We start from the raw sequence: 24064 nt of genomic DNA on the forward strand, positions 1-24064 counted from the left end.
AACGACGCAGATTTGGAAAAAAATGAAAAAGAATAGTTTTTCATAAAAGATACCGTAAGATTCTTAGAAATTACAGTTGTCAACTGAACTTTCATTCCTGATGAAATTCTTTTGCAGGTCCGAGAGGATCAGCAGTTCAATGTGTATCAGCAACATTAGATGACTATTAAAAATATAGTACTGGGGCCAGGTGTGGTGGCTCACACCTGTAATCTTAGCACGTTGGGAGGCCGAGGCAGGTGGATCATTTGAGATCAGGAGTTCAAGACCAGCCTGGCCAACATGGCGAAACCCCATCTCTACTAAAAAGTACCAAAATTAGCCAGGCGTGGTGGCAGGCACCTGTAGTTCCAGCTACTGGGGAGGCTGAGGCAGGAGAATCGCTTGAGCCCAGGAGATGGAAGTTGCAGTGAGCTGAGATTGCACCACTGCACTCCAGCCTGGGTGACAGAGGCAAGACTCCATCTAAAAAAAAAAAAAAAAAAAAAAAACCTAAATAAAAACGTAGTATTGGAATCTAAATATAGAGGCATTATATAAACTGGAAATAGATCCTCTTTCTGTACCTCAGCATTATTAATCAACCACTGAAAGAGTAGAGTAGGTTGAGCAACATAATGTGGTCATATATTACACTGGATAAAAGTTGAACTAATTCCAAGAAGACTGTATATCTGGGTAAATACTTCAGGATGGTCACATATTTGCCATGATTTCAGGGACATAACAAAGGTTTTCTCACCTCCCCCTCTACTCACCTCTTCCCCATACTTCTTTTATTTGTTTCATAATGTCTGATGGTCTAAGATTTATTTTTCTATACTTTGGCTTAAATGTTCACCTGGTGTTAAAAATGCAAATACCTCTGGGATAGGAAGAACATTGTCTTTGAGCATCAGTTCTGTCAAAGAACACAGACAACACACTTTGATAGAGAGAATAATACAAGGGACTAGTACCCCAGAGTTGGGGAGAGAACAATGAAAAGGAAAAAGGGTCAAGAGTGTTTCGACTGCAATTGCCAGAGATCAAAACTTTGTGTAATCATCTTGGCATTGGGAATGGTAATTTGACTTAGAGATTAGTGGGTCCCCAACTTCAGTCAGATAGCTCGGGTTTGATTTCTACTTCCATCTCTAACTAGCCTTGCTTATTTGGATAAGCAGTAACCTCTCTAAGCTCCAATGTTCTCCTCAACAAATATTTATATTCCCAATACATGTCAGATATTATTTTAAATTAAATCACAATAATATTGTCCCTCTTCTAGGATTGTTATGAGAAACAAATGGGATAATCTTAAAAAGTGGTTGCTATGTGCCTGGTGGATAGTAAGAAGAATCTTATGGAACAAGTAATCCTAAGGATGATTCCTTTAATATGTGAATTCCTACACAGTTTACAAAGCATTTCCACATCTATTGCCTCCTTACAGCAACCCTGTAGGCAGAACTAGCCAGATATTTAGTGCTCCATTTTACAGGTGAGGAAACTGAATGAAGCTTGGCATGATTCACTTGGTTGGTTGTGCAGTGCTCCCTACTGAAAAGAATGGTGGGCTAAAATGTGCATAAGTTGGCTAAATACTTTTTCTTATTACGGACCCCTATTTTATAGATGCAGAAACTCGGTAAGGCTTAGAAAGACTTTGATTTTTTTTTTCTGAAACTTGTAGTGAAAAAGAATGCTTTTAAGAAAAGTATGAGTTAGCCATATTAGCCTACATATGTCAGTAAAGGGGTAAAAAAGGGTTATTTGACATGAAGAAGAGGACATTGAACAATTTAATCTCCAATACATAACAGTTACTGAAAAAGACTGGTTTCTCCTCATCTTCACCTAAGTACTGAAAAATTTAAAGAAGAAAGAGATTTAGACGGAAATAAGAAAATATTTTTACTTCACCGAAGTTTTTTACACTTTGGAAAAGCCCATCAACAAAGGGTTTGGAATCTTTCACTAAATGTATTTAGAAACCTTGAATAGTCATATATATTGGACTCTTATTTAGAAGTAGAAAACTGAACCAGTAATCTTGAAATGACCTCTTCGAAATCTTGTTTCATGATTCAGCAAACATTTAGCTGACTTAGTTGTAGGAGAGGAATGTTCTTATATTACATTTGTTCCAATGATTTTCACGCAAACAAATATTAGCTTTAAGAGCAGCAAAAATGAAATGAATTTATTTCACACATTCCCATAGGAGGTGGAGACTGTGTCTCACACTTGATCTTCGCTAAAAGGCTGAGAAGCAATGTGAGACTCTGTCTCACTTCCTACTGAACACAATTTTTTCTACTGTCCAGGCTATTCCAAGCCTTTCATAGGCTCTCTGGGAGAAGCATCTGTCCATATGCCCAGACAGTAGGTCCCTCTAAAGAATTTTCAACTCTGCCAAGTTGAAAGACCTTGAGAATAAGACTTACTCACAAATCAATAGGTTATTGAAAGCACACATGCTTTCTACACGTCTTTAAGTTTGGTTCAAATTAAAACCTTCCTAGAACGACATGAAAATCAGAGCTCATTCATTATGGTGTGTGACCTTGCTGAGTTCTTATTTTTAAATTCAGTAAAATACCATATGTGCCTGTCAACTTGATGTATATGTGTGAAAACACTCATCCATTCCTGAAACAAGACCTTTTGGATAAAAAACAAGATAACTTCTTTGAGTAAAGCAAAGACTAAGGAGGAGAGAAATTTGAGTGAGTGGAGCTACAACTGTCTTCCATTCTATGGATACTGGCACAGATGCCAAGTTTATAGAAAATGTTAACTTATTTTAATGACCTACTATGACCAGGAAATAATTTTGCCCCTTTGACTCAACTTATCTTTAGCTACATCAGGCCATTAAACCTATCAGAGAGCAAAATGAGCTTGGATTCTTTGAAAAAAAAATCGATGTTATTAGAAAAATATGAAGATGCTTTTATAGAATAAAACACACTAACTAGAAGAAGCAAATGCAATCTTTGATTGGATCCTGCTTGTCTTAGTCTGTTTTTGCTGGTTAGTTTATAAATAATGGAAATTTACTTCTCGTAGTTCTGGAGGTTGGGAAGTCCAAAACCAAGGCTTGTTCTCTGCTTCCAAGATAGCATCTCCTTGCTGTGTCCTCACATGACAGAAGCGCAGTAAGAGACAAGCTCATTCCCTCAAGCCCTTTTTTAAAAGGCGCCAATTCATAAGTGGGAGGGGAGTCCTCATGACCTAATCATCTCCTAGAGGCCTCACCTCTTAAGACAATTACATTGGAGAGTAAGTTTTAAATGAGTTTTAGAGAAACACATTCAAACTACAGCACTGGTTTTTACCAAACAACTGTAACTTTTCTATGTGTTTGAAAATTTTCAACGTAAATAGTGGAGGGGAAAAGCAAAAATATTCTAGCTCCATCTCTTTAAAAAATTACCTGGGATTATGGTTTGGTAGTAATCCAGAGAGAGAAAAACACTTTAAAACTTGTTCTATAAGAAGGACTGTAGCTCTGTACATTTTTGGTAAGATGTTTGGCACAATGCTTTATAGGAGCATAAAAATATAGTCCTAAGGGTTAAGATTTTAAATAGAGAAACTTATAGGGAAAGAGGATGCAGTTCCTGGTTATGAATCATGTCCATCAGCCTGACACCTTAATTACAACTTCTTTGGAGTTTATAGTCTATTATCCTCATTAATCCCCAATTAGAGGTTTGAGTCATCAAAATAAATCTGCAGGACTTACACGCACAGAGTTCATTATGGAGCAGCCTAGCTTCATGCTTCCAGGTGTATGACATATGACACCCTCTGTCCTTTCACTTCTGATGTGTCTCTAGTTTTTCCAAGCCAAAAGCAGAGCCCAGGATTAGAGCAACATATATTTAAGGGTGTGTTTTTGCAGATGTCAGTTGGGACTAGAAAACAAATGTAGGCATGCTTAAACGCTGAGACCAATGTGGAAACTTCACAAGGTGGGGGTAGGGGGAAGAAAATTTCTGGTGGGGCACGTTTAAGTTAACGTTAATGTATAACGCTATCAATTTTACTTCCACTGAGTGGGTATATGAAGGGGATGTTTGCGTGTCTGTGTGTATGTGTGTGTGGTAAAGGAGGGTGTGTGTGTGGCGGGGGGTATTTTCACAAAATGACATGGAAACCTGACTGCAGTTCTTTTGGGAAGAGGACTTGGAGGTGTCTTGGGGGAGGGGAAAAGATGGAAGACTGGGATTTCTTCTGGACTTCAGGGAAGAAGGATGAAACCAAAGGGAAACAATCCAAGGCAGATTAATGAATTTAGTCTAATATTCGTGAATTCAAAGTAGATTCTAATCAGCCCATCTCCTCCCTCTTCTGTTTGCAGAACTGGCACTAAACAAGATTCCCCAAGCTGCTTCATCACTCCCTGCCATTCGCTGTCCCAGGAAATTCTCCTTCCTCGCCCCGGAATCCGTGTTCGACTCTTCTCTGGCTGAGCTGTTCATTGCCAGCCACCCCGAGACTCCCCACGCGGCAGGCATCGTCTCCTTCGGTCTCACAGCCACCCCGGGCTGGAGCGTGGGGAGGGGGTAAGGGAACCAGCCAACTCGGGGAAACTTCGTTGCCAGAGATGACTGGGGTTTTCGGGCTTTCCCAGCCTTCCCAAGCCGGGCCACACGGCATTCATTAAAGTGGTGGGGCAACTATTGCTGCGCTCCGGCCGGGCAGGTTTTGAGCTGCAGAGACCGTGCGCCCGGCAGCAGCGCTTTGCCACAGAGTGGACCCAGGACGCGGCGGCCGCCAGCCCGGGTCTCCTGCTAGGGGACGGCGAGTGCAGGGAGACTTTGCGCCACGATGTTTTGTTTTCCTGCCGCAGGAACGCTAGGCAGTGTCTTTCCACCGGACTTAACCCGCCTGAAGCAATAGCCATGGAAGTTGCGGCGGCACAGAGGGAGACAGAACCGCTTGGAGCGGCATCTTTTTTGGATGTTTTTTCTCTACACAGACGACTTCATTCTTTCCTTGGGTAAGTGAAGTCCAGCTTGTAAATAACCAAAGGGTAGAACCGAAGGGGATGGAAGGGGATTGCAGTAGCCCAAAGGGCTAAGTTTTCTTGGGGGGGGTCTCCCTCCATCCCCACTCCATGCAGTCCACTTCAAATACGCAGTTGAGGAGGAGTTGTGTTTGATTTCAGGCACGTTGTGGGAAACGGTACTGGGATTTATTTACCTAATTTTGGTGGATTTTTTTGGGGGGTGGGTGGGTAACTTGTTTTTGTCTACATTCTGAGAAAGGAGAATGAAAGTGGAGGTGAGAGAAAGCTCCAGAGGTTGGAGGTGGGGAAAAGAAAGGAGGGGACGGCATCCAGTGATAAAGCAGAGAGATCATCCTAAGGGCCAATGCCTAGTGCAAGTCTTCAAGGCACACCAGGAGCACTAGACACTGATCCTGCTCCCTACCCTAATAGAGTCTACCCCAACCTCCCCATCCCCAACCCTTCCTTATAACCACCCTGCTGTTGCCATTCTGGGGAAGGTCATCATTACTCAGGGCCTCAAATAACTTTTAATGAGGACCTGCAACCTGTCTTGTACACAAGTGATGCTCAATAAATGTTTGTTGATTGGCCGAATGATGTTGCATCCTAAGGGTGCAGTTCCTGCCACAGGAATTTGCCTTGGACAGTGAACTAATTCCCCGATGCAGACCCCAGAACACAACCATATGTCAATTCATTTTGCAAAGGAGGAGGGCCTGGAGGCTTAGAAAATATCGTATTTAGACCTTCATTACCCAAACGAACCCATGGAACAGGTTTAGGGACAGATTCATGGGTCCGGGGACTGGATGAGCTCACAAGGTTCTGGCATGGAGAGCACGGACCTTTGTGTCATACAAACTTGGGTTTGAATCCTCATATCGTGACCTTGGGAATGTTTCTTTATCTCTCTGAGCCTTGATCTTCTCATCTGTAAAAGGAGGCCAGTTACAGCTTCTGCAAAATGATGTAACAAAGATGAATGGAGAGGAAATACGAGATGGTGAGGGGGAATTCAGTAAATGTCAATCTTGCCTCCCCATGCTCTGAGGACTCAGGAGAGGGTATCTTTCTCTGCTGAAGCCCCCCTCTGACTCTGATGCAGGCAAAAACATTGTATTGCACTGACTGTGCTAGAGTCCAGCTGCCCGTGAACAGTTAAAGAGAAGAGCGCAGAGGGAGGTTCGAAAGCCTTTCTTAGAAGCATCTCCCTCTGGACTTGAGAACAGAATTTACATACACACTGGTGTCTCGGGGCATGGCTGAGAGAAGCAGATTCCTTGTTTGTTTGATTTCTATGTCTTAGCCAATCTCCCAGTCCCAGTAGAGAGAGGCAAAGTGTGGTTACAGAGTCCAGGGAAGATGGTTCTGAAGCACACAGGAGCCTGCCTAAAGGGCTGAAGAGTCAGAGTAGCACCATCAGATTGGTACCAGTTTTGCCTGAATGGGGTTTGCAGAGAATTCAGGGCTCCAGCCTGGGCTGCCTGTGATAGCCCAGTGACAAAGCACTCACCTTTCCCACAGACCACAGCGGACCTCTGTAGGTCTTGCTCTTGGACTCAGAAACCTTGATGTGATAGTGAGGGATGGATGGTGAGAAAGATGCTGCTGACATAGGGCTCCCCAGAAGCCTCAAGGTGCCCTAGAGTGGCATGCAACTCAGAGATCAGCTGCTAGTGTGGGATTTTAGGACCCCAGCTGGCAGGCATGGGAATGAGCTGGGCAATTTCTATACGTAAGTAAAGGCAACAACAATCTAACAGGACCTTATGGCACTAGATAGTAAGCCCCATGAAGGCAAGATCTCTGTCTTGTTCTCTGCCATATGGCCAGCACATAGCACAGTGATGGCACCAGGAAGGGGTTCAATATATACGTTGAATGAACAACAAATTTTAGTAACCTTATCTGGAAGCCAGAGTAGGGGTTTAAACTACTTCCTATCTAACGCTGCAGCATGCAATCCATGTCTTCATTTAACAAGTATTTCTTGAGCATCTAGTACGTGTAAGACTCCATTGCCAGGCATCCAGAGCAATTTGTCAGTATCATTCATGTTGATACTCAGTGACCCGTTCAAGAGCACCTCAGCACCACCTGGCTTTTCTGGAGACTGAGGCCCCACCACAAACCCCTGTGGGGTTTCAAGCAGGGTCAGTGAGAGGGCATTAGATGAATGCTCCAGGTTTAGCGCCTTTCCGGGGACAGGTCTGGGTCCCTTCGCATCTGCCCTGCTGGGTCCCAGGATCCCGGGGCCGCCGCTTCCAGGAGCTGCCGAGTCTTGGCAACTCCGCTTTCCTCCGGGGCCGCCCTGCCTCTCTCAAGCCTCCTTTCCAGCCAACGACCAGAGGCCCCAGTCCGGCTGCAGGTAGCTGGGGAAGGGACCAAGCTGCGCCTGGGGAGCGAGCTTCCCCGGGCAGGGAGAGCGCAGCAGACGCGGAGCGGTCCCAGAACAAAAGGCTCATGGCTGGCACGGGCCTCCTCGGAGTGCGGCGGGGACGTGGGTTCGGGACTCAGGCGAGAGAGCCAGGCGCGGAAGGAAAAAAAATGAAGTGAGAAAAGAGAAGGAGGGAGAGCCCAGGGTGAGAGCGGTGAAAAGAGGTGACCCGGAGGCTGAGGTCTGCGGCGGGGCCGCAGCGGCCCTTCCTCCGCCTCCTGCAGCGCCTTCCAGGCAACCAAGCGTGTCTCCGGCTGCAACTCCAGCAAGCGCGCCGCTGCCGCCTCCACGCCTGCCCGCCGGCCGGCCGAGCCAGTAAGTAGCGGTGCACCCGCCGCTCGCTCCCCGCCCCTCCGCGGCTTCCCCGCCACCGCCCGCCGCCGGGTGGGCAAGTCCGCGGCCGCCTCCTGCTGCCCCGGGCCGGGTGCCGGAGGCTCAGCGCGCCTTCCCGGTTGGGCGCCTGGGTCCGCTGCTCGCCCTGCTCCCTCTTGCCGGGGCGCGGCGTCTGGGGCGCGCCGCGGGGAGGGTCGCCCTCGCCGCGCGCTCCCCGGGCGCCGCGCCACCCCTACATCCAATGGCTTTCGGGGAGCGGGAAGTGGAGGGCGTCGCCGGGGGCGAGGAGCCGCGGCCGGGGTGGGGCGTGTGCGCTCAGCGAGGCCGAGCGAGGCTGACGTGCCCGCCCAAGCGCGCGCCCGGGAGTGTGTGTGCGGGTGTGTGTGTGCGGGAGTGTGTGCGCACACGCCTTCGGGGGCTGGAGTGACACTGCAGTGGGCTTCTCCGTAGCCCCAGCCTTCAGGCTGCTCAGCCCCTAACCTGCCGGCACCGCTTTTGGGAAGCAGCTTGGCTCTTCCATCTTCCCAAGCCTTCCTCTCCATCTTTTCATCCACCCCTCACCGATCTTACTTTTTCTTTTACCCACGGGGCCCCGGCCGGCCACCCCCTAGCCGGTGCAAACACCCAAGCTGTCTCCAGTTCTCCCCCAAGCTAATATTTTCCCACCTGTCTTTTTCTGGGGTTCCTCCACGAGCCAGTCCAAGGCTCCCCCATCCTCGGAAATTGTTTTGTTGGACTGCTAAACCGAGGCGTGTAAAGCTTGAGGACTTTATTATTATTTGGGTTCTTTTCATTTCTTCCCCTTCTGGGCAACGGAGCAATGAAATTTCCAATTGAGACGCCAAGAAAACAGGTGAACTGGGATCCTAAAGGTGGGTATTTCCTACTTTTGGCTGCCCTCGCCCTGCCTCTGTCTCCGGCGTGTGCGCGCTTCCTTGAGTGGAAGCACTCTTGCTTCTGGCAGCGTGTGTCCTGAGGCTGGGAAATGCGCCTGGGAACTGCAGCGCGGGTGGGAGGAGGGCGGAGGCAGCGTGGGTTCCGAACCCAGATAGTGCCTGTCATTACCACATAATCATTGTCCCTCCTAGATTGTCTCCAGATCTATTTAGATAGACCAAGCCGACTGTTTGGTTTGAAATTGCAAGTGTCGGTATTTGCTTTTGACTTTGAGTGTGCGAGTGTGTCTGTGTGTGTGTGTGTGTCCTTTGTTTCTGGTGATCTTTGTCTCTCTGGCAAATGGGTGGGGTGCCTCCCCCTGGACCTGGAGCTGCGCCGCATGCCCGGGTGTCCTCAGTGGGAAAGGTTTCCTGGCAGCAAGTGGGGCTCGAGTTGCGGCAGCCGTCCCTAGGGGTGGGCTCTTCTCGCAGGGCATGCAGAATAATGGAGCCCACAGGGCCTCCTGAGTCTTCGTTCAATCTTATTACCAAACCTAGCAGCTAGTTAGGCTCAGGTCAGAGTAGAAGCAGGAGGAGGGGTGGTTTGTGAGAAGAGTGGGGCTGGCAAGGCATCGGGGAGGGGCACGAAGTGTGCCCGCCCAAGCAATGGTGTGGTTTGCATGCTTTTACGAATGTTGGACCAGGTTTCATCCACGCAAAAGGGAGCGATTAAGGCGGATTTGTGTGTGCCTAGCGTCGGCCACCGTGTCTGTAATTAGCATACAGATGTTAAGGCTCCAAGGGAATGATCAGTATGGGAGCAGAACAAGTTGGAACCGCGTGTCCAGTTGTGACAAGAATGCTCTTTAGCATTTCTCTTAGCTCATCTGACGACTGTGTCAGGCTAGGCAACGCCTCTGTGTGTATTGGGTTTGAAATTTGTTTATTTGGGGTGCGTGTGTGTTTAATGTTCTTTATGAGCGCATTTCTTCTTTTTCTCCAGACTGGAAAGAAGAAACCTTCTTATTTGTTGAGTAAATGTCTTAGGAATTGACTGGCTATTGAAGAGTGAGTGAAGAGATATTGCCTTTTTTAAACACCGAGGTTGTTACATCTTAAATACAGCCCAAACCTTCTATTTTGTCTCTACTTGAAATCTCTGGAAATATGGAGGTGTGCCTTTGCTTTTTTGGGGGGAGAATCCCTGAAAAGCATTTTTGTTAAATACCTATTACATGCTAAGCACTGTCCTAAGCTCTGGAGATACAGTCAGAACAGGAAAGATAAAAGCTCTGACTTGGAATTTACGGTGAGGCAGACAGACCTAAATCAATCATTGCATGGAGGAATGCATAATTCGAAGTTTATGTATGCTCCAGGGAGAGCATCAGAGGCTTAAGAAAGTGTCTGATAGAAGAGATTGACAGGGACCAGAGAAGGCTTCCCTGAGGACATGACACTTGGACTTAGGCCTGGAGGATGTATAGGAGTTAATTGTCTAAGGGTGAGGGGAATTGTTGCAGAAGGGGGAACAGCAAGTGCAAAGGGCCTGAGGCAGAAGAGATATGTGTATTTGATGAACTGAAAGGAGGTTCCCATGGCTACTGAAGAGTGAGTGAAGAGGTATTGCCTTTTTTAAACACCCAGGCTGTTATACCATAAATACAGCACAAACCTTTCGTTTTGTCTCTATTTGAAACCTCTGGAAATGTGGAAGTGTGCCTTGGCTTTCTTTTGGGAAATCTCTGAAAAACGTATTTATCCCTAGCAGAGAGCAAGAGGGCTTGTGTTTTGAGATATGACTGGGGGATCCACAGGTGAGACCCCCGCCAAGCCTTGTGTTGTTGGAGATTGGGTAGGGTTGTGGGGTTGGAAGAGTATAGTATTTATCTTAAGTCAATGAAGAGTTTCAAGACGAGGGGTGACATGATTTGAACTAAGTTTCAGAACAAGTGCTGTGTGGCTCTTGTGGATGTAGGGGACCAGATACAATGGTAGCATGGGCCAGGGTGGTTGCTGTGGGCATGGAGAAGCGGATGGAGCAGAGAGCTGTAGAGGACATGAAATCAACAGGCTTTGCACGAATAATGTGTGGAAGTGAAGTGAAGGAATTGGAATGACTGAGATGGCAGCCAGGGCAGGACCAGTCTTGAAGGAAAGCTCATGAGTTCCATCTAGGACTTGTTGAGTAGGACATGTCCCCAAGCCATCCAAGGGGTGTGTTAGGTGGGCAGCTGTCTAAATGCTGGGGTCAGGATCTTCAAGGAACTTTGGTACAGAGGGCGCACCGTGAGACTGATTTTGTGAAGCTGGCTTTGGGTTTTAAGGTACATTTCTGTATGATCATCATTCTATATATTCATGTTACAGTGATGAACACAGACAAATTTTACACATTTTACAGCCTGACACAGTGAAGAAAAGCATACAAATAGCACCTTCAGTTACAACCAATGGTGCTAAAAATGAAAAAACCTCAATAAAAATAACAACATTTAACGAGCAACCATTGCATGCCAGGTGCTTTATGTACATTATTTCATACAATTATTTTCACAATACTTATCTGATGGTATAAGTGTTATAGTCCCATTTGGCACTTGATTGCCATCATGACACCACTAATCTGCCTTCCAGTGGAGTTGCTCTGACTTTGTGTACAATTGTTCCCAAAGGTAGGGGTGACAGTAGTCTTTTTCTAGCCAGGGGATGGAGGAGGGAAGAGAGTGGGAAGTGAGGTGGCATATTTCTTATCTCTATAGAATTATGTGCTAGGTGGTCTTCTAATGCTTTACATGTGTTAATTTAATCTTCACAAACATTTTAGGAGGAAGGTATTATCCTAAGTTTACAGATGAGTTAACTGAGGAACAGAGAGGTTGAGTAACTTGCCCAAGGTTGCACAGCTAATAGGACAAGATTAGAATCTGGGCTCTTAAACACTCTTCAAGTCTGTGTTTCTTATTGGGACTTTTGGTTTTTGCCTGGTAAGCTTCCCAAAGCTCAGGAAGTGGAGAAGCTTGTTGGGAGGAGGAAAAGGAGAAGAGAGAGGATGAAGAGGAAAAGGCATTGGAATAGGAGGAGGATAAAAGAGAGGAAGAGAAAGGAGAAAGGAGAAGAGGAGACAGTGACTCAACCTTACCCTACTCGTTCCTTTCTCTACTAACCTATTTAGACAATAATGTTTACATTTCCATGTCTGATGGGCAAGTCAGTGACTACTGGACAGAGTTTGGGTCTGTATTTTGGAGGTTCTGGATTACACAGACCAAATGTGTTTAGCAGGGAAAAGACGAAGGGGAGCTCAGCAGTATTAGGGGAAAGTGGAGAGACAGTTCACATTACTTGGACTGTAGGATTTATCTATCAACAGACATGACCCTTCAGGCGGAGGTGCTCTCATGGGTTGTGGAAGGCAGTTGTAATTATAATGTTTTTCTTACAGCCTTATTACCCTACAATTTAATAGCACAAAATGAAGGTGGTTTGAGAATAGATTGGTTTGGATAGCATTTGGGTGGATTAAGCAAAGCATTGTCAAGAGGTGTAGGTAAAAACAAGACCCAAGTGGAAAACGGTTCATCTCTGGTGAGCTATGGCCTTCCTTCATGTTCATGGAACAGAGCCTTCTACGAAGAGCGTTACTGTTTGTGTAGGACCTACCATGAGCAGATTGGTTCTGAGTCTTAGCTTTCATAGCAGAATTTACGTGCACTTTAAATCATCAGCATCATTTGTTGATGATTTTCTGCTTAAAATTGGTATTTACTTGCTGCTTATGTGTATTAAGATCTTTTTAAAACCAGTAAGATCTGCAAATAGTATTCCTCTCACTAGAGGCAAGCAGATGAATACAGTGTAAAAAAACTTTGGATTTAGGGGCAAAATAATTAGGTTCTAAAAGCAGCTGTAGCAATACTTAGTTGTATGACTTTGGGTTGGTCAATGAGCTTTTCTGGGTTTCACTTCCCTTCCATGGAGAAAGGAGTCATTGCCTTTGCCTACCTCTTTGACTTTGTCTCTTCAACTTTCCCCATCTTGATCTGATCTTAGGGCCAGTTGGCTTCCTTTCATCCCTCAGATAGATCACACTTGCATCTGTCTGAGGGCCTTTGCGCTTGGAATTCCCACTGCTTATAATGCATTTCACATAGTTGGCTCCTTTCTGTCATTTGAATCTCAGCTCAAATGTCTTCTTGTTGGCAAGGGATTCCCTGTCTCATCTGAAAGACCTCTCCTCCTGTTCCCCAGCACCATCATTTTCTCTTATGTCACCTGTTCGATTGTCTTACTGGCACTTGTCATGATTTGAAACCATCTCACTTACTCACGGGTCACATTTGATGCCAGCCTCCTTTACTAGCATATGAGCTGCATGAGCAGGGATTTTCTCTGTCTCGTTTATTGCCATAACCCCAGTGCCCTGGAAAGTGCCTGGCACTCAATAACCCTTTGCTGAATGAATGGAAGGTTGGCAGGAAGGATTGGAGAGGACTGAAGGCTTTATGCCTCATGGAAATTGCAGGACGCCTCTAAGCTGTAAATGGCAAAGTACAAATACGGAGAAAGGAAGAACATCCCCAAATAGTGGCATATCAGAAAGGACACTGATATTCCCACTTCCTTGCAAGCTCCAGCTCACTCTAAACCTCCAGTGGGCTGTTTTCCTTCTTTTCTCGTCTTTGACCAGGAATAAGAAGGCTGAATAGAAGTGCAGTGAGGGTGGATGGGTGGACTAATCTATCCTGCTAAAGATATGGTCAGTGTCCAATAAATAATTTGGCTCATATTAGCTATTGGAGTGTGGCTATTTTTAGGCACTTTAATCCACTTAAGAAAGAAGCAAAGCTCTAGGAGTGGAGCTGGATTTTTTTTTTTAAATGCTGCACTTTTAGTGCACACTTTACTGCAAAATTCTGGAGAAGCCCATATCGTATGTGCATAGCACCTTTCAGTTTACAGAACACTTTTTAGGAATGATCTCATTTGTTCATTAAACAACCCTATTTTTGTAGGGATTCGACTCTTAGATTTACTGACAAATAAAGCAAGATGTAGAAAGGATAAATGATTTATATGAGAGCCCAAAGCAACAAACAGGCAGAGCTGGGGCTACCCTAGGCCTTTTGATGCTTACGTCCATGACAATTTCCTTCAAGCTTTCCTTCCTGCCAGCAAGTTTGTTCATTCCACTCTCTCCTGCTCTTTGTTATCCAAAAGTGTGTTCAAAGATTTCTCTGAGAGATTTGGGGAAGCAGTCTCCCTGTTGATCAGTGAGTCTTTAATTGATGGCTATTTTCAGCAGGTTATACTTATTGTACAGGTCTACACTTTCATTCTATGAGCTCAGGTGAAGACCCTTAGATCTTCCTTCTGCCTGTACTGGCTAAAAGAATACTTTGGTCTTTCGTGAATGGGGGCCATTTTCAACTTGCTAGGTTGCTTAAGTGCTAGCTTTATTAATGTGTTTCCAAACATACATTTGCATAGCTTAGATTTCCTGGAAAGAAAATAATCTATTTTTGATTTAATATCCAATTTTCAGGAGATCGGTGTTCCAAACGGGATTTAAAATGTGCCAATGTTACAATTATCCTCAAAAGTACCAAGGAACAGTGTTCCAAAGACTGTCTTGGCCAAGATTTGGTTCAGGCTTCTTTTCCAGCAGTGTCTAAGGAGCTTCACCATCCTTTTGCCAATCCCAGTGATCACTGGGTTGAATTAAGACTGAGCAGGTTGACTTTGCTATTCCAAGCCATTTCCAAAACATCTGTACTTTGGCTCCATATGAGCCCCACCTTAAATCTGATGCATTTAAAAAATATAGTACAGTCTTTCCCCTCATTAGGAAACTTCAACCACAACTGAGATATGGTGTGAAGTGTATTTAATATAGGCACAGTGAGCTAGTGATTTCCTTTTTACTTTTAGTCTACAGGAAATTAGAGGAAGAGTTTAATGATAAAATAGAAAGAAGCCATTCTACTGATAGCCAGTTAGGAAGTTTCAGTTTGGACAGCTCCCTTGGCTGATGCAGAAAGGTGGATAAAAGTGACAATCTTTTTCTGTACTCTGATTCTTATGAAGGGCACCTACTGGATGATCCAGATGAGGTTAGAGTTAGTTAGGGGCTTAGCTCTGCATGGCTTGTTTACAGAATCTACCTAAATGTGGCACTAGGAGTGTGGTCACCCTGTTGGTTCCACCCACCTGGAGAATCATGGAGGTCAAAGGGACCTTCCACTTCTGGGGTCTGGTCCTAGGGGTACTCTCAGTGGAGACTTTACAGTTTATCTATGTCTGGCTCATTACCATCACCTAGAATGAGGAAATAAAGACCTCATATTTACTTGCTAGAACATCTATTTGTCATTTGCAGCCACAGTTTAAGATTTTTTTTTCTCCCTTGTGAGTGTCTAGGACTGAGTACTCTGAATTGAAAATGAAACCTGACTTCCTAATCCTCCATTTAGGGTTGAAGGGAGGGAGTAAGGGCCGTAATCACTGGCAGGGGAGGGCACGGTCATGAGGGAGCATTGCATTCTTTTCCTTTGCCATTCCCAGAGCCAGGGAGGTGGGGAGGGGGTGGGCATTGGAGGTAGTGGGGATGAGGCTGGGGGGTGGATAGGATTTCAGGAGATTTTAGGTTTTGTATTACTGATAACTTCTAGTCTCATCACTTACCCTTTCCATGGAGGTAACTTTGTAGCAGAGTGGAATGGTGGGGAAAAAAGATTAGAAAGGTAAACATAGGATTTACTGCCATACATAAGCCAGGTGATCACAGGGAAATTTTCTTTCATTCCTCCCTTCCTTCTTTTCTTCATTCCTTTTTTCCCTCTTGACCCCCGCCCCCCCAAAATCCTGCAGAGTTTTGATCTCAATTGCTCTTGCTTGAGCAAAGGGTCCTTTCTCCCATACTCAACTACCCAGTGTGGTGGGGCTGGTGGTATTTACAGTTTAAAAAGAGTTGCTTGAATAGAAAATGAAAATTTGGTCAGGTGATGGAGAGCCTGGAAGTCACGGTCACCTTTGCAGACGCCTAAAACACCAATATTCATAATTTTGACATGCAAGCTACCAACAATTTTACTACCAAGAAAATGAGTTTCTTATGTGCAAGCAGAACTCGAGATCCCCTAAATAATCACACACCAAATATTTAGCATGATAAAGATAAATAGTATAACTTACTAAATTTAATGTGATATGAGCCTGACAGGTAGAATAGAGATGCTTGATATTAGGTGTGATAAAAGATTTGACATCAAACATTCACTTACTTCGTCCTCTGAGACAAAAGTCAGGCACCAAGTGTTCAAGAAAAATTGATGGAAGGAAAAGCTTAGAGATGAATAAAGTCTATTTATTAATTTATATTTTTCTCTGAAAACTGGGGAGTGTTGTTACCCATGTTAACCGTGGACCAACCTGAGCCAGCTCCTGGATTCTACTGGCTGAGAATGTTGCTTTAGGCCAAAGGAATTTATCCCCAATGGTGGAATTTGAGGCCATATGGGAGGTGATTATGATAGATCTGGTTCGGCCTATACATTCTTATAATAACCTGAAAGGAGATTAAATACATGTTATAGTCATTTAACCTAGACTCCAGGCAAAATGTCACCCTCTGTACAGTATAGGAGCTTAGGATAGGAGACCTGGTTTCTAGGGCTGGCGCAGCCACTCATTTAGAAAAGGAGGGAGTTGAGTTGTTGGTTATTGAGATCCCTTCCTTCCCTGATAGTCTTAGATTGCCTAAGTCCTAATCCAAGCATGATTTACTAGAGGCTGATTTGGGAACATCGCCTCATTTTTCTGTGACTTGGTATCTTCATCTGCAAGATAGAGATAATTACAGCTATTACTTCTTTGGTTTGTTATGTGGATTACACAAAGTGATACATGCAAAGCTCTTAGAAGAATGCTAGATCATCGTAAAGGCTCCATGAGTGGTACCTGCATTATGCTGTTCTCACAGTTGCAGGAGGCAGCCTGTGAAGTCAGGGCAGCCTCCAGTTCAGCCTCTTGGAAGCATCTGGTTCACTGTCTGGATCATCCAGGAGGTGGTCCATAGCAGAGCACAACCCTCCTGATACTCTGGTACAGACTCTTAGTATTCTTAGTTCAGATTTAAACAACCTAGGCTGTCCTGATTAAGTCAGAGAAAAGACCAGTGACAGAACATGGCTTGGAATCACAATATTTGAGTCTGAATTAATGTACCAATTTTATTAGCAGTGTATCATAGTCGATTTCAGCTGCTTTAATAAAATTCCATAAACTAGATACATTATAGACAATAGAAATTTATTTCTCAGTGTTCTGGAGGCTGGGAGGTCCAAGATCAAGGCACTGGTAGATTTGGCATCTGGTGAGGGCCCACTTTTCAGCTCATAGATGGTGCCTTCTTGCTGTGTCCTTACATGGTGGAAAAAGTGATGGGTCTTTCTTGGGCTTCTTTGATAAGTGCACTAATCCTAATCATGAAGGCTCCATGCCCATGACCTAATTACCTTCCAAAGGCCCCATCTCCTAATAACATGACCTTTGGGGTTAGGATTTCAACATATGAATTCTGGGGGGACACATTCAGACCATAACACTGAGTGAACTTGGCCAAGTCACTTAACCTTTCATAGCCTTAGTTTTCTTTTGGGTAAAATAAAGATCACAATAACAACCACTTCACAATTGCTGAGGTGATCAAATGAGACAAATGTGAATAAACTTCATAAACTGTTAAATTCCAGACCAACATTTCCCAAAATGTGTTCTATGAGACATAAGCTAGACTCATCAGATACTCTGGGAGGAAAAGTGGTGTCATGGTAAAGTCGGTTTGCAGGATGATACGTGCTCAGTCATTCCTAGAGAGTCATCGTGCATGTTAGCATATTACTGTATTATTGTGTAACAAATAACCCCAACATTTAGTGGCTTAAATCAATATAAACATTTATTATCTCATAAGTTCTGTGGATCAATAATTCAGGGATAGTTTAGTTGGGTGGTCTGACTAGGAGTCTGTCACTGATTGTGGTCAGATGTTGTCCGGGCTGCTGTCATCTAATGGCTTGACTGGGGCAGGAGGATCTGTTTCCAAGATGGTGCACTCATGTGACTTGCAAATTGCTGCTGGTTGTTGGGGAGAGGACTCATTTCCTGCCAATGTGGGCCTGTCCATGGGATGCTTATGTATACTCATATGTGACTGGTGGCTGGCTTCCCCAAGAACAAGTGATTCAAGAGAGAACAAGGTGGAATTGGCAACACTTTTTATGACTTAACTTCAAAAATCACATATTGTTACCACCACCGCATTCTTTTCATTAGACACCCGTCACTAAAGTTAGTCCATATCTGGGGAGGGGTGGGGGTGATCACATTCATGTTGGAAGGGAGACATGTCAAAGAATTTGAAGACATATTGAAAAATCACCATAATAATTTTTTCCTATCATTTATTGAATAGAACACCACGTGCTAGGCTAAATGCATTATAGTTATTATCTCATATAATCCTATTCATAATCCAAAGAAATAGGTGAAATTATTATCTCTGCTTTCTGAATGAGGAGGCTGAGGCCTATAGAGCTTAAGTAACTTGCCCAAAGTTACCTAGTCGTGCTACGACTTGAACCCGGGTCTGTCTGATTTAATGCCTGAACTCTTACCTCTGCCTCATACACCTCTCCCTGATAATCCTGTAGTTCAGAAGTCTGTTCAGTTTTGTTTAAGCTTGCATTTTCTACTTAACCACAGAATGATGATTCATTTAACTCCATTTTTACCCTTTCATTTACCAACGGCTTGAAACATTATTCTAGAAAGACAGTGAGCATGATGATGATTTATGTATAATATGAATATATGGTCTTATAATAGATCCCAGCATACCTATCAGTCCAAACTTTTTGTATTATTCAAATACTGGAAGTGTCTATTGAGCCTGTCTTGTGTGGGCACCATGCTATGTGTAAATCTGTAAACATTAATTTAAAAAAAAGACCCCATAATCCACCCTATTTTTTCTGACTGTGATAACTCATGGTCCCACTTCTCTTACAGAGTCCCTTTCTTTGCAGTGTCCCTTCTTTTACAGATTCAGTGACTGACAACTTAACTTTCTTGGGTAAAGCCAGAAAAACAGGATGGCCTCCAGGCCGAGCAGTAGAAATGCTGGGGAATGGGGTGTCTGGTGTGTGTCTGGTGTGTTCCTGCAGTGCCTGCAGGCCATGTGTCTGTATGGTGACTGAAACGCAAGTCGGCACCCAGCCAAGATGGCAGGGACCGTGTGCCTGGGGGTGACGGCAAACACACAGCGAGAAGCTGCTGATGGAGGGAGGACCGTTAGCACTCCTTGTCATATTTTGAGTAAACATTTTTTTGACAATCTTGTTGCTTTTTCTGTACAGTCTTGAGAAAATGATTTCCGGGAAGCAGGATGCATCCAATGCCTTAGAGGTTCCCATGTTTCCAAACATTACATGCCTGGCTGATTCCTGAGGCAGTTTTGTATTCTGAAGGAAGTTTTGGAGCTTCTGTGTTCTGGGCAGAGGCGAGTGAATATGGTTTCTTTTGAGTAGCACCGTGGACTTGAGAATGATCAGGAGCTGGACATTGTTGAATATGTCACTTACTACATAAAACGGCAAAGACAGGGTCTGGGACAGGGTGAGAGTGTGTTGAATGGAGCTGCCTGGGGCCCCAGTCACATTCAGGAGCCAGCACTGATGGCATCTGTAACCATAGTGACGAAGAGTGGAAAAAGTCTCAGGATGCCAAGACGCCACTGTGCCCCCCTTCTGGTTCTGTTGTTTTCCCCTCTATTCTTTCATCCAGAAATTCCCCCCTCCCTGCCCCCAACCACCCTGACAAGGGACCGACTTTCTGGGTGGTTTCTACACTGGTGATTTTAACTTCCTACTAACTCAACACTTCCTGTGGCCCCTTGTTCGATTCTGAGCTCCACAAGGATTCATTATGATCCAGACTAAGCCTCATGCACCTGATTTCTTCTGCTTTTCCATTTTTACTGTGAAAATTGGTCCTAAGTCATGTAGTATACATACTCTAGACTTATTTACAGCTGGGCATAACAACGGTGGCTCATGGCACTCAAAGTTTCCAGAAACACTCCCTCACTTACAGTCTGGTATAGATCATGAGATTTTTTAGATGTGTTTTAAATGAACAGAGAAAGGCAATGAGGCAAAGGAAAGAGAGCCGTGGTCTCTTCTTTGGAGATGTGGGTTTTGGTGCTGGTTGGAAAGTGAGGTGTGGCATGGCGCTTGAGGGTGGGGAGAGGTGGGTGATGCTCAGGTCATGCAGGGCATAGTAGGTCTTACTAAGGAACTCTTTTTTTCTGAGAATAACAGGAATGTCTTGATTGATTTGAAGTGGGAGGATGACACAATCAGATTTTTAAAAGATTATTTAAATCGCTAATAAATCAAATGATTGCTTCAGCGAATGTTTGCAGAGGATACTTAACTGTGTGACAGGCATGGTGCTGGCCTTACCTGGGGTATTTGTGTATTCTTGTAGGAATCCTACATAAAAGCTGTTAAAATATTTTTACAGAAAAAAGCTTTTCTTGACATCTTTGAATTATGACAACCAATTCGAAACTTCTGGTTGCAAATGGGAGGTGTATCTTAAAGCAATGGCGATTGCATTTTCAATTTCTCTTCATTAAAATGATATTTTCCCTGGCTTTGTTACATGACCCTTGATTCTGTGATAATTTGCATATCTAGAGTTGATGAATCAATAAATGCAAAGCTGTGGTGCGCTCGCTCATATTCTGTTATACTTCAGATGCCTTTTGGAAGCATGTGGCTCTCAGTTCAGCATAATGCGCCTGATAAAATTGCCCCCTCCGTACTAGCTGTCACTTTGTTCCTGGTGTGTCCAGAGGTATTGTAACATTGGGGCATTCTCCTTTGACTCTAATGGGACCCCCTGCTAGTTGTGTTCTTGTGGCCTCAGCTTGGAAGGCCTCCCAAAAGCCTGAATTAATGAAAGCTTCTGATGTGCCGATCCCTTTCTCTGGCAGGGTGAGAACGCAGTTTCTATAGGAGCGTGAATGCCTGCTGGTCAGGCAATAATCTCTGCATTCAGCCTCAGTATTAAAGACAGGCAGAGTAGACAGCCACAGGGGGTGGGATTTGAGGAGCCCTATAAAGTCCCTCTCCACAGCTGACACACACCACTCCTTCCCATGACTATCAGGATGCCTGCAATCTTAACAGTTACTTTATTCATTGGCTGTTGTCACTCATCCATCTGGTTATTCCATAAACACTTAGCGAGTGAGTGCCTGAAGAAATGGGGCTAGGCATTCGACACAGAAAGATGAAAAAGACCTGAGGCATGTACCCAAAGAAGTCACAGCCTAGCCACTGAGACAGGTGCATCATCAAGTAATTATGATACACCATGATAAATGCATTGATAGAGATACGGATTAAAACGTCAGCTCCAGAACACTCTTGTTAGCATGCAAATGTAGTTCCTCAGGGTAACAAACTAATTTCCAATTACCCGTGGGTACAGCCAAATTAATAGTTCCTATGAGAGAACTGGACCAAGAGAGAACAGAACCAGGGACTGATATGTATTGATAGGCTGGTGTCAAGTGGGAAGGGGAGATGTCAGGTGCTGTGTAGGGAGCAGACTGTGAGCTCTGGAGGGCGGGAGTGCCAGGAAAGTCACTGAAAGCAACTTTTCATTTGTGCAAATGTTGTTCAGAGGTTGCTCTGCTCATGTTAAACTCACTTTATAAATTGGAAGGAACTTTTGAGATATCCAAGTCCATTGAGGCTTCTTAGGGCAACATTGAATCTAGATTGGTCAAGTGACTTGTGCTTGCCCAGACAGCAAAAAGGGGACAAAGCATAATATGAACCCGTAATGCTAACCTTCATTATTCAACAGTGATGCTTATGGTAATGCCAACAGGTGTTGGGGCCTTTTATTAATTTTTATTTTTAGTTCTTTATTTTTCTGAGACAAGATCTTGATTTGTCGCCCGGGCTGGAGTGCAGTGGTGCAATCACAGCTCACTGCAGCCTTGACCTCCGGGGCTTAATCAATCCTCCCACCTCCTCCTCCTGAGTAGCTGAGACTATAGGCATGTGTCCCCAGACTTGGCAAATTTATGCATTTTTTGTAGAGATGGGATTTTGCCATGTTGCCCAGGCTGGTCTCGAACTCCTGAGCTCAAGCAATCCACCTACCTCGGCTTCCCAAAGTGCTGGAATTACTGGTGTGAGCCACCGTGCCCTGCCTGCTTGAACCTTTTTTTCTATTCTCCCTCCTATGGGAAAAAGAATCGAGAAAGAGCAGTAGGCTCTACTAGAGTCTGGAGCATATCGGTTCTGAGATTTCAAATTAAATTCTCTATGTCTGCAGCAAGTACAAACGTGAGTGTATATTCAGCCTCTTGAAGAAGACATCTATCCATTTCTTCAGTGAATATTTGCCCCGTGTCTTCTTCGTGACAGGCACTGTCTTAGGCCCTGGAGGTACAGCAATAAACAAGACGAAGTCTCTGCCCTCCTGAAACTAACCATTTAGCCAAGGCTTAGCATCTCTTACACTCACGTCAACTTCTGCATTTTAGAAATCTGTTTCAGGCACACATTTGACAAGTAAAGAGGTTCCAAAAATACGTTAATAAAGATGAAAATGAGGCCATTCTGATATTCCATTGCTCAGCAAAAATGCTTAATATGGGAATTTAATATGGAATGGGTGCTGATGCTGCCGAAGGTGATGACATTCTGTTAGAAAATTCAGTGATTTCAAAGAAGGCCTCAGAGCTGCCTAGTTTGTAATTAGATATTTTGAAGATATTTTGAAGTTTCCCAACTTGAGAACTCTGCGGCTTGTGCATGTATACTGGGACGAGATTGGAGTTTGAGTCTCTTCCATGATGATGGCATGTAAATTAATCTCCAAGGAATTGCAGGATGCTGAAATGTGAGGTACTTGAGTACACATTGCATGAGTGCACACAAGTGTGCTTGTGGCTGGATGCATGTGCACACGTGCACACACATACACTCTAGCAGACAGTAACTTTTTGCCACACGTGATTTCCAAAGTGTCTAAATTTACATGTCTTTTGAGTAGGAGGAAATTAGGGCTTTTGTCTGTTATATGCCTTGCAGTCTCTTGGCCTTATCTGGGCTGCTGGGGCAGAGGCAGAATGAGGCCAACAGAGAACCAAGGATGCCAGTCTGGGTCACAAGGGCTTAAGGAAGCAGCAGATGGTTGGACTGACTGGGGTGTCCATTAAGAATCCAGGGGTAGTGAGAGTCTTACCTGGAGTTTGAGGCCGCACTTCCACTGCCAGGACTCTCAGCTGAGTGGCTGGAAGAGACCTGTAGGAGCCATCCTTCCAGTATCTATCAGGGGTTTCTGCTCTGTTTCAAGCTCATCCTAGTGATCGAGGGAACCTTGACTGGGGGTGCTGATGATTATTAACAGTGGCCATACTCCCACGGCTGCCGCTGGAGATGAAGTGTTTGATGAGAAGATGTGCAAGAGCTCAGGTGTGCCCCACCAGCTCTGCCACTCCCAAGCTGCCGAACTTAGGCACTAACTTACCTCTCTGTGTCTGTTTCCCAACTTGAGAACCGGAAGTGGTAAAAGTACCTACTCCCTAGGGAGTAGGTATGGTTAAATGATAACTCTTAAATGAGACTGTGCACACAAAGAGCAGAGCACAGTGCCTGGCACATAGGAGGCACCTAATAAACATCAATGATGCTGCTACTGGTAACACCCATTTGCTGAGGGTCTTCAGTGGCTCAGGCACAGTACTTAGTGCTTGACATATAATATGTGATTTATTCTTCACAGTAGCCTGAGTCACTTGCTTGTTCTTCTGGTTAATATCCTAATGTTTAGCCACCCGACTTAGATGCTCATGGCTTCCAAAGGATCTGCATGTAACAAGGACTCCATGTCTATTTTTAAAAAATAAGAGCTTTATTAAGATATAATTTACATACCATAAAATTACCTATTTAAACTGTACAATTCAGTGGTTTTTAGTATATTCACAGAGTTGTGCAATCATCATCACTATCTAATTGTGGAAAATTTTCATGACTCCAAAAAGAAACTCTATATCCATTAGCAGTCACTCCCCATTTTATCTCTCCCAGTCCCTGGCAAGCATGAATTTTCTTTCTGTCTCTATGGATTTGCCTATTTTGGGCATTTCATGTAAATGGCATCATACAACATGTAGGTTTTTGTGTATGTGTGTGTGATCAGCTTCTTTCACATCACATAATGCTTTCAAGGTTCACTCATGTGGCACCCATATATATTTTGAATGAAGAATGAAGACAGTCGTCTGAGACAGTTGTATTAGTCCATTTGGAAGATGAGAAA

The 24064-nt window shown here is 44.5% G+C and overlaps 1 protein-coding gene across 2 annotated transcripts in view; it reads left to right on the forward strand.

The window, feature by feature from the left end:
- Positions 1-4471: 4471 nt before the first annotated feature.
- The window catches only part of KCNK10 (potassium two pore domain channel subfamily K member 10), a 148389-nt gene continuing 128796 nt past the window's right edge, over positions 4472-24064 (forward strand). Inside the window, exon 1 of one of the 2 annotated variants that reach the window (XM_032179905.2) lies at positions 4472-4993. In XM_032179905.2, the coding sequence (XP_032035796.1) occupies positions 4954-4993 (40 nt within the window). In that variant the 5' untranslated portion in view covers positions 4472-4953. Of the gene's footprint in view, positions 4994-8168; positions 8648-24064 lie in introns of those variants that run through there. The other variant, XM_032179903.2, reaches the window with a different exon arrangement.

This window comes from Hylobates moloch, unplaced genomic scaffold, assembly GCF_009828535.3.
Source record: "Hylobates moloch isolate HMO894 unplaced genomic scaffold, HMol_V3 SCAFFOLD_16, whole genome shotgun sequence".
Lineage (NCBI taxonomy): Eukaryota > Metazoa > Chordata > Mammalia > Primates > Hylobatidae > Hylobates > Hylobates moloch.